General features: G+C 38.6%; 1 protein-coding gene across 5 annotated transcripts in view; it reads right to left on the reverse strand.

Moving 5' to 3' along the window:
- Nucleotides 1–2,875: 2,875 nt before the first annotated feature.
- The window catches only part of LOC110043977 (uncharacterized), a 47,691-nt gene continuing 33,119 nt past the window's right edge, over nt 2,876–17,447 (reverse strand). For 4 of the 5 annotated variants that reach the window (XM_089292715.1, XM_089292716.1, XM_089292719.1 and 1 more), the window contains 13 exons: nt 15,307–15,353; nt 13,713–13,904; nt 12,776–12,863; nt 12,302–12,396; nt 10,137–10,250; nt 9,785–9,841; nt 8,864–8,897; nt 8,153–8,232; nt 7,375–7,443; nt 6,975–7,076; nt 6,360–6,435; nt 6,041–6,153; nt 2,876–4,039 (listed from right to left, as the gene is read on the reverse strand). In XM_089292715.1, coding sequence (XP_089148841.1) covers nt 3,917–4,039; nt 6,041–6,153; nt 6,360–6,435; nt 6,975–7,076; nt 7,375–7,443; nt 8,153–8,232; nt 8,864–8,897; nt 9,785–9,841; nt 10,137–10,250; nt 12,302–12,396; nt 12,776–12,863; nt 13,713–13,904; nt 15,307–15,353 — 1,190 coding nt within the window. In that variant the 3' untranslated portion in view covers nt 2,876–3,916. The remainder of the gene's footprint in view (nt 4,040–6,040; nt 6,154–6,359; nt 6,436–6,974; nt 7,077–7,374; nt 7,444–8,152; nt 8,233–8,863; nt 8,898–9,784; nt 9,842–10,136; nt 10,251–12,301; nt 12,397–12,775; nt 12,864–13,712; nt 13,905–15,306; nt 15,354–17,447) is intronic. The other variant, XM_089292717.1, reaches the window with a different exon arrangement.

Here is a 17,447-nt window from a genome sequence, read left to right on the forward strand (position 1 = left end):
CGTATTTTGAGAAAGAAACCCCGAAACCTTTGAAAACTCGTTAATACCTTATTATAAATTGAAAATTAAGATTGGTTTCATTTTTGATCGTGGCCGCAATTTTTGCATTTTGCTCCATTTTTCTGTGCGTTTGCTCTCAAGTTCCGGAAAGAGACATGCGATGTAAAACCTTAAATTCTTTGTTTCAATCATGAATGAACGGTGACTAAAACGTTCCATGAGAAGACTTGATCTGTGTTTCTGATCTATTTCAGTTTCCATACAACTAACAGCTTTCGGTTTTTGACACCTGCTATAATATCATTTGCTTATTTTTGTCATCAGTTGTCGTGAATTGCTTCAATGAACTAGTAAACTTCGTTTTCCAAATTTAACTTCTCGTGCACTTTCACATCTTCTATCGTTAAATGTTTGTGTATTTTTGTAACTTTAGTGATTCGCTTTCTACAACTTTCCTTTGTCGATTATCGAGTCTTAATAAAAGGATACAAATTTTAGCATATTATTCGAGGCAAAGTTCAATCTTTCATTTTCTAGGTTTCGAAATGTAACGCAATCTGAATCCATAGTCCTGCATGTGATTGCCATCAGGCCACTGTACTTCGCAAGAATAATTGGTAAACAAAAATTAAATTACTCACCGTCAAGGGAGTGGATAAATCTTCAGCAAATGTAGTGTCTCCTCGTTTTCCTTTAACTGATGGAAAAAAAAAATTCTATGAACATTGAGGACCGATCAGACATGTAGTTGTCAATGACCAAGCGCAAAGTACGGATAGAATTATTCTTTTTGTTATGTTGAGGTCCATTAATGAACAAAACAAGTTAACTTGGTCTTCACCAAACAAGTTTGTCAATAACGGGTGAATAACATTTTTATTATTTTTCTAAGGAAATGAAGATGGTGTGAATGTTCACAAGCAGGCGACTAGGGGTTCAGAGATGGCAGAGAATTGGTCAGTAACTGTCAACCTAGAAGTAACTCTCGGCTATTTATAACTGACATCTGAGATCTCAGATCTGTAAAATTCACCGATCGCTGAACTAAAAACTATAATAGCTGGGAAATGAGATGTCAGCACCTCCATGCATACTCTTGACAAGCAGAACCGTATTAAAGTTACGGTATAGTTTGCGGGTGCGTTCCGCAAAAAAATAAAAAAATGAATTGCGATTAGCTTTACACCTTTGAATAATTATCATTACGTGACGCGAACCTAACAAAATTTCTGATACGTACTTCAGAACGAAAAAAGATTTCAGGCTCATTTTTTTGATGCTACTGAAAACATGGGCCATGCTTTTTACGTCCACAAAAGATCTCTATTTCAGAAACATTTCACCCACGAACCTATACAGTAACCAGTTGCATTTTACACAGAGCTAAAGCCCCGGCCAAACGATCGTAACATTTTAACGCACCATATCGCAGCATTGTTGGGCGCAACATGTTGCACGCGTTTGACCATCCTGTTGCAACGAGTTGCTACATGTTATGTGTTGTTGGTTCAAGTTTGAAAATGGTCAAACTTGAGCCAACAACCCACTCAACATGTCGCAACACGGTGGCCAAACGCGCGCAACATGTTGCGCCCAATTCAACAAAGGTTGTGATATGGTGCGTTGAAATGTTGCAATCGTTTGGCTGGGCTTAAGGTTAATACTGACAAATCGCTTCTGTTCATCTTAAAAAACTTATCAGTTGAAGCTTTGACTAAAGGCTGAAATGAAGTTTAATCGATTCACGTTATGCTCTTACATGGCTTGCATGTAACGTTCATTTAAAATTTCTATATCCCGGTTTTTTTAGAAACATTTTGTCTAAGTATGCTTCTGATTTCCGCAGCACAGGAAACGAAATGGAACACGCCTCACAAAGAAACTTTCCTCTTGCAATCTTTTGGTTTTGCTGCAAGTTAAAATTACCAATATTCTTGTGACATACAATTAAAGTATGACTTACTGAAATAAAGCTTTTATCGTCGTCTCTTTTCCTTGAAGTCTCCTGGGATCTTTGCCCGATGGCTAGGCAATCAATGTTCTTTTCCGACCAAGTGGAATTTATAGAACACCGTCAACTTTGACGCGGCTTTAATTTATAGTTTATCTTATTAGACATATATCTGTAACATGTGGAATTTTGATTCAGTTTCTACACTTAGTTATGATTTCAGTTTTTGTATTTCATTCAGTTTTGAATAGACGTTTGCTTTTGGCTTGATCTGGCAGTTGGCTTTAGACTTAATTTGTGACGTTGAGATCTAGCATGTTTTTCCTGTTGGCAATTTTTGTCTCAGACTTAAGCCCAGTTATTCTGAGCATGCTAGTCCACAAATCACAGTTTAGACTTTGGAGAAAATTAATACTCTTAAGAATCCACCCCTCCATGGCTAATTCCCTTTCTGGGATGGGTCTGTAGGGAATCATGGCAGTTGTATTCATCAAAGCAAATATCAAGTCCAAGTAGAGGGAATTGACCATTCCAAATGATGCTTGACATCTTATTGTATTAATGCACAGCTTTTAATGAGTTAAAGCAGTTTGTGTAATAGACTCACTCCTAAACGTTTTTGTGGATTTCGCTGACCAGTGCGTAATGCCTGCGCGTGTATTTCAGCCGAAAGATTTTTCGCGTTTCTCGCAGCTGACAATATCGAAATTAAGAATATCAAAAGTAATTTGAAGTGATATTTTGCGTTTGGAGCCGCACAAGGTCTCGAAAATGTATGATGTTTTGGCATACAATTGTGGGTAGGTTTAGAATTCGATCAATCAACTATCCTTTGATGGCTCCCAACCGAAGCACAGCTGACTAAAATCATTTGCGTGTTTTCGTACAAGTCCTCTTGAATGTTACTGAATTTGAACACGTATGTGCAAAGCAAAATTATTTATTTTGAAAGCATTATTTTGTTCTTGTTATGAGAAATATATCTAATAACCCACCATGTACTTGACTGCTCTAAGTTACTCTACATATAAAGATCATAAGGTATTCAAAAATAACAAACCTTTCTCTACGTCTGAGTTTATTGGCTATATTACAAACTTGGTCAAATATCCGCCTAAGATGATAATTAAAATTAAAAATGCCCTTACAGAATGAAAAACGTATAAATTGTACAAGATAGTGCCCGCTTATTGCCGCCATCAATGATGTTTAAGTAAATTCAAATCTGTATTAAAGGAGCATTCTCTTTCGGGGTTAAAAAATTAAAGGAGACTACCTTGGGATAACGTGGTGTGCAGGGTTGAAAGCCTTTATACAGGTTTGAAATTTGGGGCAGTCCTTTTTATCCGGGAAATATATGTCTTAATACAAGACCCTGTTTCCTTAATTTTTGTAATTAGATGGTCTGGATAGGTTTTGAACGTAACTATTTTCGATTGCAAAGTTGTGAGGTTCTAAGATTCTTGAGTGATGCAAAGTGCACGTATGAAAATATTTACTACGGTTATTCAAGCTGCGGGAAACATAAAAGTGGTAAAATCTTAAAAATATAATAATAATTCGTATTTGTTAAATAATGAGTGTTTCTCTTTAAACCTAAAATATAACCTCGCTCCTGAGTACCGTTCCTGTGGTGTTCTTAGTCCGCGGGATGGAGGCCTTGTTAGGTTCAACATGTACAGTGAGACAACCATATTAGATCGTATATACCAGTATTCTACTCTTTATATACAGTTAACGTAATGCAAAATCAATTCACATCATTATCTGAAACAATCTCAAATTTTTGGCTCAGTTTTGACAGTAATCTTTCCACTGACCAGTGAAACTGACGCTGAGCTTTCTTCAGATTTTCACTTTGGTTTCGATTGCGAATTATTTTAACACTATTATTCAAGATATCGATGTTGGAAAGAATGTTCGACTTGCTGTCTATGTTTTGAAGAATATTTCTCTCGTAACTGTCTAGTCACCAATGATCTGGAGCAATAGTTGTTCGAGGTCTCCTTTGAGCTCATCCTGTATAACTGCCTTTAGAGTCTTGCCTGTTTTCTTCTGGAATTCTGATTTAATGTCGGCCAGATCCATCTGAAAGGAATTAAAGACGGGCGATGTGAGCAACAACAAATTAAAACATTGATGTAAAGTTTATATGAAATATTTCATATATGAACTGCGGTTATAGGTGAAAATGAAGAATGATCGTCGCAGTTAATTTTCCAATTTAAGCAACTGGAAAGAAGAAGCCTGAAAAAAATCAGGGCTTCAACGGGATTCGAACCCGTGACCTCCGCGATACCGGTGCGATGCTCTACCAACTGAGCTACGAAGCCACACATTGGGAGCGAGGTCAATTAATTGAGTTCATATCTTCCCGTGAGGAGTGAAATGATGTAAAGTTTATATGAAATATTTCATATAAATATTTATATTTCATATAAACTTTACATCATTTCACTCCTCACGGGAAGATATGAACTCAATTAATTGACCCCGCTCCCAATGTGTGGCTTCGTAGCTCAGTTGGTAGAGCATCGCACCGGTATCGCGGAGGTCACGGGTTCGAATCCCGTTGAAGCCCTGATTTTTTTCAGGCTTCTTCTTTCCAGTTGCTTAAATTGGAAAATTAACTGCGACGATCATTCTTCACTTTCAAATTAAAACATTGCTAGCCTTATTAAAGGTGCTCAGAAGAGTTTCCAGCTGTTTGCAAGACTTAGATTTTGATGGGTTATTATAACCACACTTTATCTCTTGATGCTACGATCATGGTATCAAGAAAATGCCCATGGTGAACACGTTGTTATCATTTTTGTGACACAATAGGTTATATATATCATATGAGCTAAGAACTAAAGTGGAAATAAAATAAAATTTACGTGACACGGCTTCTGGTTTGATCCTGTTGGACAAACAAAATTCTGACAAGGAGGATTCGTATTTGCATCTTTTGATTTTTGCTGGGATTCAAGCGGAGGTTGAAGCCTAATTTCGATCTCCTAGCGAGCGACGAGCACGGATTCCCACTTATAACCGGTTATTCTGTGTCGAAATCGACGTGGAATTGTTCAGCTGCCAAGCAAGTACATGTAGAGCACTATGTGATTATCTTGGGAAACTAGTGCCCAGTTTGATGACTTTTTTGTGGTTACTTTTTTATTTCTTGTGATAAAAATAATTAACAGCTATTGGATGAGTTTGAACGTAATATGACTTTTCAGTGGCGAGCAGGTAAATCATTCGGCTAAGGCAAATAATTGAACAGCGAAACAGTGAGAAATCACGATATTTTTCGATAACCGAGTTCAGTAATTGTTTCGTTTTTCGATCACCAAGTTTGTTTTCATATTTAAATCACTCTCTGACATCTCAGGGAAGCTATCTGCAATTTTTCACACTACAGCGTAGTTACACTTATGCATGAGCAGGCCATTATTTGTAGGCAATTTTTTGCAGTTCGGGAGTTAAGCCTTGGTCAAATGGCGCATGATAGTCGATGAGAGTTGATGATAGTCGGTGAAAATTCGGGGAGAATCATTCAACTATCATCGACTATCATGCACCGTTTGGCCAGGCTCTTAGGCTAGCGGCCAATGTAATGAAAAGGAAGAAAAATGCATCGAATGATAAACGTTGTCGTTGTTGCTGTCGCGAGAAAAAGACAGAACACAGACAAATAAATAATAAAGTCTCTGTAAACTAGCATAACACAAAAGCATTTAATAATTTTCGCTTTACTCTCAACGTATTTTTTTGTGAATCACGACTCCACCGTTCTAGATTTGTTTACTAAGATTGAGTTCATTCAAGTGCAGCTTAATTGTTGTGCCGAAAGTTTTTCGAACAACGGCGACGATCTTGGCTTGGCTTCGGACGAAGTCCCTCCGGGCTACCAAGAACAAAAGGCTATTCATTTTTGCTCAAAGTGAGATGTTGAGCCGGAACAATAGACCATTTCTTGATACGCTCTCTTTATATTTCGTCCATAAAAGGGCTAGGTTTCGATGTTAAAGTCATTTGAACTGAAAATAAACAAAGTTGAATATTATCAAGATGCCCAGCCCGTGAGGTTAAGTCGTTGTAACTCACCTCTGATCTCGTGACCACAATCCGAGTGACGGCCTTGCTGTCTGACGAGAGACCGCTGAACGCTTTCTCCAACGCCTCAGCAAAGAACAAAGGAGGATTGCGAGTGCATCGAACTAAGATGACCAAGAAGAATGAAATTAATGTTACTAACGATCAAACAACAAGTTAGTTTAGTTAATAAAGTGTAGGATAAGACGACCAGGAAAGCCTTCTACAGAATGATCATCCTGAAAGAACAGAGGAACACGTTTTCGTTCAAGGGTGTTGGAACATAGATTTTTTCTTTAATAGTAGATTTGATAAGTATAAACTACCATACCTATTGCTTCAATGGTGTCATGGAAATCTCCAGTGAGTTCATCATTCACAGAGTCCATGATATCAATTTTGGCAACCTAGGAGGTTCATAAAAGGAATGCAATTAACTAAGCTTAATTGCTTTTTCTAACATAATTGAAAAGCAGTGGGAGGCCCACAGGAGAAAGAGATTTCTTATTTAATGTAGACAACCTGAGGAAGCGCGGGATATATAATGTAAATATGCAAGTAAACTTTAAAAATGTCTGAACTACTAGCTAGCTAGTCTCCCCCGCTCCGCTGCTAAAGCATCAAAAACTGTCTTTTAAAGAAGGAAATTCCAAATTTGGAATATTATAACTGTGCCGAAATATAATGTTGCCAAAATGCTTGCTATGGCAATATCAATTTTTTTTAACCAATATGCTATGTCATGTGGCATATGCCTCGACAAATTGTGCTCAGATTAATTTCAGACCAAGTTGGAGAGAGACTGTAGTCAAAATTTTGCTGGCATTTGCTTCTTAACCCAAGAAGCAATAAACGTTTAAAATCCGTGCTGGCAGATTCCACAGCTCTACATCTATCTGTCTAGCCAAGTTATCGGATTCAATGAAATAAGAACTTTCTCACTCACATGCTTGTACGCTTCAAATGTTGCTTGAAGTTGTGTGGTACTTCTTGTCGTGAGAATCTTAACAAACACCGATTCGTCAGTTCCCCATTTATCTTCACCAGCCTACAGAGAAAGAGAGGGTTTTTTTTAACACGGGCCAGTGCGTATACAGCTTACTATATCCTAATCCAAAGAACATCACAATAATTATACCTAATCAGTCTTGTCGAACCCAATTTCGCAATTAGCCAATCGGAAGCCGTATCTACTTTCCTGATATCCTGCGATATCAAGTTACTGACGAGAATGACCTGATATGGCTATGATATAATGGTCACCTGGCCAATTTCGGTTCCGCGGTAAATACTAATCATATTTCGGCGGCATATCAGGCAAAGAAGTAAAAGAAATTCGAACTAACCTCAAGAAGTTTGGTGGCATCCTCATAAGCAAGATTCTCGTCAACCTTTTCTGAGGAACTTCTCTCACCCTGTGCAATACAGAATAGTGTACTGTTAGGATGCACATTTTTAACAAACACTGTAAAATACGTTTGATCTTTTGTTTGTTCTGGTTGGCTTATTTTCGGAAGACTTTTACGTTTTAGAAATAGCTCGGTTTATTTTTGGAAGAAAAATAGCATATCTGAATAATTTTAGATACACATAAGGAGAAACTGCGTGTTAAGATGACTTTACAACACAAGTTACATGATCATCAGACGAATATTAATCTCTCTATAATACTGTCATTACATAAAAAAGAAAACAACTCCCACTCTCTGTGGTGGCCTTTATAATAGATTGGCATTTTCTCTTTAACATAAGCCAATGGACACTTAAATGTACGAAAGGTTTCGTTTGCATCCAAGTTTTGGGGGCTTATTTTGAAGAGGCCTTATTATCGTCTTGTCCGGCATATGCGATAGAGAAATCTGGAAGAAGTGAAATGCAATTCAAGAGAGGATATCTATTTGTGAAAAAAGTTTGAGATAATACAGCTGAAAACGATATGCAAAGATGGGAACACATGTTGGACCCATGTTGACGGCTTTGCGTTTTCACCCACCATTAGCACCTTATAATGCTAGTAAGGAGTAAGTAAATGAGAAATGTAACCATGCCAACTGCTAGTTAAGCATGAGTAGAAGAGTAAACACATCTTGTTTCGCCAGTCATAGAATTGTTGGTGTCTCATACCTCGGCCAATTTTATTAAGGTTGTTTGAAGGTCTCCACTTGTCTCGCTTTTTATTTCTTCGACAAGTTCTTTTCCATGAACTGAAACAAAAGAAGTATTGAAAAACAAGGGCTAAATATTTTTATTCAAAAGTGCAGTTACATGATCAATCAATCAATCAATCAATCAAACTTTACTTAGAGAAGGTTAATACAACTAATAAACTTGTGGCCCTCGATTAAGAATTATAAAAGATTATTATAAATATTTTAAGACCCAAATAAAAAATCTAAAATTAAACCAATATAATTTTGAAACCAATATTAAAATAATACTAAAACCTATTAAATCAATAAAAGGTAAAGTCTGCATACGAGCCAAGTGGCCCATCAGGCCGGAGCTTATCCCGGTTTCTGTAGCATGAAGCGACTAGGAGTATTTCTACTCCCCCCTGGATGGGATGCTAGTCCATCGCAGGGTTACCCCCAGCATTAAATTCGCCGGTGCCCATTTATGCACCTGGGTGGAGAGAGGCATTGTGAGAGTAAAGTGTCTTGCCCAAGAACACAACACAATGTCCCCGGCCAGGGCTCGAACCCGGACCGCTCGATCCGGAGACGAGCGCACTAACCATGAGGCCACCGCACCTCCCTTATTAAACCAATAGAATATGGAAATTCTCTCACAGTACAAAAAAGATCACTAACTGATAACATAAGCAAAAGCTCTTACCTTGTTTAAACGTGGACTTGATCGTTTGAATTTCCTGCAACCGATCAATAGATCACATTTTTACCATACGTTCTCGATCACAAAAAATATTCCACCAGTACCTGGCCAATATTTAGCCAGTTTGACTGCATGCTTGGTATCTCTGACACCATAAACGTTGAGACAAGAGACACCTAATTTTCTTCTTGGTTGAGATTATAACTAAACCTTATTATGCATCGAATGAGCACTAAATTATACCTCGAATGAACATCACTTAAGTGGGTTATTTACAACGCTGAAGTCCTGGCGTTTATTCAAGATTTGGTGTTTGACTGAGGGTAAGCCCCTTTAGTCCCAAGCTCCAAAAGTGAATTCTCCTTGTTGAATGCCATACACTTCTCTCACGGCAACTCAGTGAGAATTTAGAAGTACATAATGAGTAGTATCCCCTGGTGTATGTTCAGATTGTGGGAACACTTAGGTTTTCACAATAGAGGATGAAGTTGAAGAGAGTTGACGTCCCGTTGTGACATTATTCCCATCTGGCACTCGCTTTTATCTCTTGATCCTCTTGGGGTTTCTGAAACTAAGAGTGGTCTAAAAAAAACCCTTGAGATGGATCACCTTTGGAATAAGGCCAATTTGAGAGATTAAACTCCTAACCCTTCATCCTCCTCTGGCATTCATCAGTCTGTGCCAAAATAGAAAGACGCGGTAACGTAGGCGACATGTTTAACCTCCCCTTTCACAGAATATTGAGCCAGTCATAAATCGTTTTCAGGTTTTACCCACATAATGAGTGGTTTTGGTGTTCACTATACGAAGATGGCGCAACAAACCTGGTCATGTGTTCACAAGACTTTACATGTATCTTTCGTTTTTCGCTTTCGACTTCTACAACATAAAAGCTTAAGAAAACTAAAAATACGGAATACTCACCTCGGAGCTTCGAGAACATAAAATCTCAATGAGCACTGCCTCATCTGTTCCAAGACCCTGATAATTTAGAACAAGTGCAAGAATTTGTTCAATACAGACGAAACGTTTCATATTTCAAGCTTTAACCGTGAAATAAAGATAGGATGAATTCTCAGTTGTCAGGTAATTCAAGCGACTTTTCTGTATCTGTCGAACTTTCAGCTCTTTTCTAAGCTATTAGTAAATTGTGCAATCCTCAGATCTTTGCTGTAAATTTAACAATGCGTGAGTTTTCGGGAGACAGTTCAAATTTTGTTTAATTTACAGCGATCGGTTAAACCTCACGTAGACGCTCTGTAGATAACAAACTCACCGACATAGCCTCATGAAGTGAATTAGCGTCGAATAATTCTGGCGAGGACATTAAAGCTACTATGGCGTCTTCAAACTTTCCACCCAGCTCTGACTTTAACTCATCTGCAAGGTTCTAAGAGGAAGTTACAAATACACAACGGGTGAGGAAATGCTCAGTGACATCCAAGACATAACAAAGACTCGATAAGGACGTCAGAGCCCGCCGATATATTATAATACAATTAGTATAAATCTAATCCCCTTGCGTTCTATCACGAATGCCGTCTTCTGATTGGTTACGCTACTCACTATCTATTCTGTGCAGTGATAGATAGTGAGTAGCGTAGCAGTGTTCCCTTGTTAACAAAAATGCCGGCCACTTCTTCGCGTTTTCGAAGTGTCTGTGAAGAGGACTTTGATAAAATTTGAACGACTGGTAAATTTATACTAATACAGTTGGATTATCAGGTCTCGATTTCTATGCCTGATAGCTGACGCGGGCTGCATCTTCGTCAACTACAAGGAGAATTATCTAAATGTGAGATTAAGGTTACAGTATACCTTCAGATCGGCAATTTTTTTCAAATTTGGATTTTTGGTTCAAAGTAATGGTCGAAGAGTAATCTCTAATTTCTGAAAACAAAATTGAAAAAAACCTTATATTGGCGGAGAAATGGAGGTTTTACGTTATGGCCAGAAGTAAAAGTTCCCTCTTGATTGACAGCCCTATAACGTGTATGCAATCAACCGAGACTACTTTCGCGGGAATATTATCGATATGGATACCACGAATTGGCTGGCTACTCAGTTAATCAGCATTGTTAATCCAAGCATTTTTCGTATTAGATGTAATTCTATTACGTTATAAGTAAACATGGACCACGGAAAACTCCGCTGACCAGTTCGAAAAAGCGAAGAATGAATGAAAATACATCAATGAGTGAAGAAGCGAAAGTTGGCCTCGCGGATGAAGCTACGGACGTATCAAGCGGGCAAAAAGATCGAGTCAAGAGAAGAGAAAGGTTGTGTAAAATTTGGGAACTCGACAGCGATAACAGCGATGTTAACAGTGACTCTTTTGTTGAGTCCGATACCGATGAATCGTCCAACTCATTGAGATCCATTGGAATATTATCCATGCACATTTGCTCTGCCGCGCTTTCTTTAGTTTGTTCTCGTCGCCCAACTACTCTAGCGTTCGTATCCTTTTTCGTCTTCCCCAATTTGCCAAACCAGCTTCAAGAAAAACCCAGCTGCAGAAAAATTATCTCTCCGCCTTGAGTGCATTGCGAAACGCAAGGGTTTTTTGGAGATTCACGCGTGAATTTCACGGCCAGTTAATGGTAGTAAATTTTCCAAGCGCTGATTGGCTCAGTGATCTGAGAACCCAGTTGAAGGCGTTTCTGGGCGGAGTTTGTTTGCGAAGCAAGATATTTTTCTTAGCGCTGTTTTCTCGAATAAATTTTTTCGCCTAGAGCAGACACTTAAAAGAGTTACAACTCAAAAGGAATTTGTTTGTTTGCCCTCAAATTTGGACAGTAGCTAGATTAACATATAAAAAACAAAAACGTGTCTGCGAATTGTTTATTTCGAAATACTTTTTCTCCGAGAGCGATTTTTGTACGATCACTTCACATTTTTTAAATCCTATTTCGAAAATGTTCTGTAACTTTTTATTGCAATTGAATATGGAAAAACGCAGACACGCTTTTTTAGCGCTTTTTGTCCTGAAACCGAGGAAAAAAATAAATTGGCGAAAAACAAAATTCGCTTTGACTTGTAGCTTCCAAAAGGTGATTAGGACGCTTGCATTTAGTGGCCGTGAAGAAATCGGCAATTCATTTTATTTCAAAATTTTTGGTATGGTTTGATAGCCAGCTCTATACGCTTTAATTTGATATAGGGGTTTAGGTATCTACAGCTTAAATCGGACGCGTTACATCGCTTGGACGCGAGACACCCCTGAAGGTATACGGTAACCTTAAATATATACAAGCACTTCTCTTTGTCCGCGTAGATTATCAAGTACAATCAGGTATACATAACATGTTAGAAAAAATCGATTATTTAATATCAAAATTGACAACAGAGATGAGATCTTTTATTCTCCTGCTTCGTATCGTAGACTAAGTATTAAAATTTTAGGCGGAGAGAATAGCAGTTGATCACTAAGCTGTAGCGTACCTTGTCATACTCCTGTTGAAACTTGGCAGCAATTTCTTGTCGCTGTTTATTGGTGCGTGCTCCGAGCACCGCCATGATGGCTTCCTCGTCACTGCCTGTAGTGATATAGGTTGTGGTGTTGATACAGATTCATCAAAATATTAATCTACACAATACCAACTGAGGAACCCGCAAGGAACAGACGCTAAAACTTTTGCTTCATGTGTACGGTGATGTCAATATGTTAATGTTATACGAGGTGATTGTCACTCTCTCTAATCGAGGAGGATTTTACAATGGAGCCAGTAAAATGTGATCAGTATCTCTTTCTTGAAATGCTTGTATGATATTGCTGCCAATAAAGATTGACATAGAATCACAAGTAACGATTAGTCTTAAAGGTTTGTATTCTGCCACCGAAACAATATGGGATGGTGTCTCAACAAAATTCTTAATTTTATTTTAGTCTTTAAACTTTAAACTTGACTTCCTTACCAAAGCCCTTCATAGCTTTCTTTAAAGTCTCGGCGTCGTCTGCAGCATTAAAGGTATCCGCTGGCTTCAAAGTACCGTGATACTTGACCTAAGTATGAAAATATTACAGCTATTGAAACCTTATAGAATATTCATGAGCCCTGGCAATGACGTCAGTAGCATTATATAAACAACTTCATGATATGGAGCTGTGCCAGTTAAGCTAACAAGTCACGGGCAATACAACTCGCCCCATCCTCCTTCCCTTTTGTCATCTCTCTAGCACTTCGTGCTTCGCTCTGTCGTTTACTCGACAGCGAGGACTTTCCCATACCTTATTTCTGATGATGCGGCAAGAGGGATAATGGACAAACTTGAGTATAGATGTTATGCTATTATTGTGGACTACAATGAACTTGCGTCTACTTTTAGAAAGCAAAACAGCAACCAAAGTCACGTGTGTGTTCCTTATGACGTGTGATGATTGCTATTGAAACCAATATTTGGATGTTTTATCGTGTACAAGCGAGTTTTGGTTTATACTCATAATTAAGCCTCGTCCTCCGCAAAATTTAACCGACAGTAATGAAAACTGAAACTAGTAAATTTTCAGTCATCTCTCAAAAGCTGAACGCTTTCCTCCCAGGATCTTTTGTGTTATGGTTCGAGCAGACCTTTGCTCTCACAAGTAAGGTAAAAAGAGGGTTAAAAACTTAGAAAACCAAGTCTGCATACGAGACAAGTGGCCCATCTGGCAGGCGCTTATCTCCAGTTTCTGTAGCATGAAGTGAGTAGGAGTATTTCTACTTCCCCCCCCCCCCCCCCCCCCGGTTGGAATGCCAGTCCATCGCAGGGTTACCCCTAAGCGGTGCAAAAGCAAAGCAAATACGCATCACTTTGGACACTGCAGTAAAAACCTCTCTAAAATGCACACGTTAGGTTACGTAAAGTTACCAACCTTTTCAACGGTTAATTGTAGTCTTTCCTCCTTTGTCTTTTCTTCCTGGTTACCAGATCCTTCATCATTTCCTCTTGGCTTTTCACTAGCCTCCGCATTTTGATCTGAAGTCGTCACTTCCGGCTTGCTGTTTTCAGGCTTAATCTCTTCCGGTTTGCTTTCAGCAGGTTTCTCGCTATTTGGTTTTTCTTCCTGTGAAAACGATTTCCTCTATAAATAAACATCTAAATAATATTTAAACTTCTCACATTTCTTTCGTTCTCGCGTTCCTTGCATAAGAATGATGCCACCAAAATGTAATTAAATTAACCAATTAGCATTTAGCATGCAGTCGGGAAAATTAAACCTGTTCTGTCCTGATGTCACATGTACTGTTCGTATAGAAAGACAATTAATTCGTTCACTTTTCAGACTCTGGAAATGACATTGAAATTCATGGAAAAGGGATATAAAATGGCAGAAAGCATAACAAATTGTACAACGAGAAAAATGAATCATTTTTGGCGTTAAAGCTAAAATTTGGCACAACTGGGTCTCTCTCGTCCGGCAACTTGCTCGCCAGATGTCGCCAGGGAGAATAACAGTTGTGCCAAGCTTAACCGACAACCTAGTTTGTTTTTCATTAAACAAAACCCAAAATTCTCGAATTCTCGAGAGGCAGAAAATTTTAGAATTGCCTTTTTTGTTTGTTAGCTTTGAGAAAATACCTTTTATTTCCTCGTTTGAGTGGGACAGTACGGTTTTGACTGTCGCTAGTACTGCGGGCGCAGCCGCCGTATGCAAGTTACATAAGATTATGCAAACTGCAAATTTCAAGAAAGAAATGCATGTGACTTCAAACCCGCTTACGAAAACGTCCGGTAGCCTCGCAGTCAAGCTGTGCTCACAAATAGCACGAACGCGTAATGGGGACACCAGGAAAAGGAGGAAATCTAGAATCTAAAATGGCCTTGCTACAGCACTAGAATTAAGGGCCTTAATAGTGTTTACAGAAGCACTATTAAGTGCTTAATTAAGTGAAGTCAATTAAGTGAGGTCAATTCTCTCTCACTCGGGATCGCGATTTTTCGCATTTTTTTGTAGTTTTTTTTTTTCTATTGTTTATTTGTACCTTTTTTAATTTGTTGTAAATTATAATTATTATTTTTTCCTTCTTTCCTTTTTAATATAAACTCTTGCCCCCGCCTCGATTAGTTCCAGAGCTAGTTGCAGGGGCAAGAGATTGTAACTGTATGCAAGAAAACAAAATTTAGTTAAAGTTCAAGTTTAAAGTTCGATTATAGTGCTGTCTTGTTTCTCATCCCCATCTTTTCACGCCGAACAAAACCAAATTGAAAACCTTCTGTGACACTATTAATGTTCCATAATATGACCCTTCGTTCTTTATAATCAGTGGAAAACTGCATAGACAAATACAGCTTCAATCTTCTATCTCTCGTGTATCAGCTGGCTGAATCTAACGTCGCCAATTCCCGTGTCAATTGAGTGTATGGAATTTTTTAATGGCTGCAAGGCAGCTCAATTCTGAATAGTTAGACGCCACTAACTAGCTCACCAGAGAACTCAAACAGAACAGGAAGTTTTCAGTAATTACCTTTCGTGGCTCTTTGTCCGGCCCTGTGTCTGTAGATAAAGATTTAGCTGTTAGAGAGAATTGTTAATGACAATGAGATTGTGGTGGAAAACAGTTAAAGAGAGGAAATTGTGAATATAGTTAAGTCAATGGAATGTGATGGAGACAGTGGCACTGGAGACATATCATGATTGAGTGTTTTCTTCATAGTACGTGTGCTTGTCTGTTTGTTAGGATTGACAATGGAATTCTGTTCTATCTTCATTGTTTTTCCCAGAGCTACTCGTTTTTCGCTGACTGCGTGACAAAAAAGTTCCACCACCGCGAGTAGTCTCAACCTTCAACGTTTTTGACAGTGCAATGGTTACTTAGCAACGCAGCATGCCATTCAGACAAAGGAGAGTTCTCGAATGAAGGCGTAGCAAATGTGTGATTTTCTGATTTGCTAAAAACATTCGTACATTCCTTTTTACAGTAAACTAATCGAGGATTAAGCTGAAAGTCATTTGGTTGGTCAGTTATATTGTCTTATTCTCAGCCGTTATTTGCTTTGCAGCGCAAGTTTTCCCCTCCGGGAGAATTGACCAACTTAGACGAAGTAAACTAGAAAAGAAAGAATTAAAGTGAGCAGGGCTAGAATCGTTTGAATTAAAAAGATTGACCGAGGTAAGGGAAACAAAGCATACGATGGTTTTATGGCGAGTCTGTGTTCGTTTATTTTGGTAGTTTTGCTTACGTAACTTCACAAAGAACTTGTTTGCTGATGTTAAGACGATATTATTGTGTCGTAAATGTGAAAGGAACACATAATAGCTGGCCAAAAAATAAGTTGTCAAGAGACAAGAGTAAGCTTAAGTTAACTGGAAAGCATTGCTTAAAATTCGTCAAGTACTCTCGATCATAACCATTTTTTTCATACGTAAATGGCTGTAAGGAAAGGGTTGGTCGGTGGTTGCTTAAAACGTTACTGGTTACTCTCCCCTCAGGAGACAGCAATTGTTCTCTGAACTGAACTATACTTAGTGCTATCATTGTGAATAACCTTACTTTCCGAGGGTATAAAGAGCCCCCTACTCAATACCAGAATGTAAATGAAGTGTCAGAGATTTCTCGGTAGGATTTGGAGTTTGAAGCAAAGCATTCAGATGTGGGATTGGTAAAAAAAAAGAAGCACAGAATGGATTAAGACAAGATTACTCTGTTACATAAGGAGGCTGGACCAGGCTGTGAATTGCCACATCAATTATGTGCTATATGTTTGAGTAACACAACTATCCTCATGTGCGCGTTGTATTCCGTTTTAAGTGCCTTTCTCCTTAGTCTCTCTACGCCTTAATTCTTTCTTCGCGCGAGAGACGTGTGAGACTGGACCCGACTGAAAAATTGCACGCTGGTGACGTAGGTTTACAGAGATTCGTGTTGTCTGATTGGTTGTTGCTTGCGTAAATTTTACATTTTTTTACGTAAATTTTAAATCTAGCTACAACCAATCAGAGGGATTATACGGATCTCTGTAGTTCCCAAAGTCTTTCCCACCAAAACCGGCGCTTAATGAATGTCTGAAAATCCCTAACTCGCCCAGTTTCAAGCCAAAACTTTTAACGCAGTCAACGGAAAGTTAAGCTTTGAACACCGCGTGTGCAATTTTATTAATTGTTGTTATACCTCCCGATTGGAGAACGTGTCGCGTGTCGTGGGTCAAAACTCACCAACTCCCTGGGGAAGAAACAACTTGTACTTTCGACTAGCACGTGGTCAGGTCGTGCACCTAGAAACCGAGGCAAATTTGTTGTGCCGACAGGCGTCAAGCAAATATGTTTTTTCCCCACTTTTTTCTATTTTTCAGTTGGGAGGTATAACAAAACACTTCATGACTCGCCCCACAGGAAACAGAGTTTCGTGGTCTTGGGAAAACAAAACTCACTGTTTCTCTTGGGGGCCAGTGATTAAGTGCTTTTTATCCGCCTGGTTTATCGGCTCGTAATTTGATTTACCACTGCTCCTTTTATGACGTTTTCGTATTTGAGTCTTGCACATAACCTTCGAAACCACAAAAACCGGGAGTGGCGTAGAATTTTCGCATTTGAATTTCGGAAAGTGTGCAGAAATTCATTTTACTACAATGCACGCCATATTTGGTCCACTGACCAAGATGGTGTTGA

Source organism: Orbicella faveolata, unplaced genomic scaffold (genome assembly GCF_042242905.1).
Source record: "Orbicella faveolata isolate gen_17 unplaced genomic scaffold, um_ofav_v1 contig_24, whole genome shotgun sequence".
NCBI classification, from domain to species: domain Eukaryota; kingdom Metazoa; phylum Cnidaria; class Anthozoa; order Scleractinia; family Merulinidae; genus Orbicella; species Orbicella faveolata.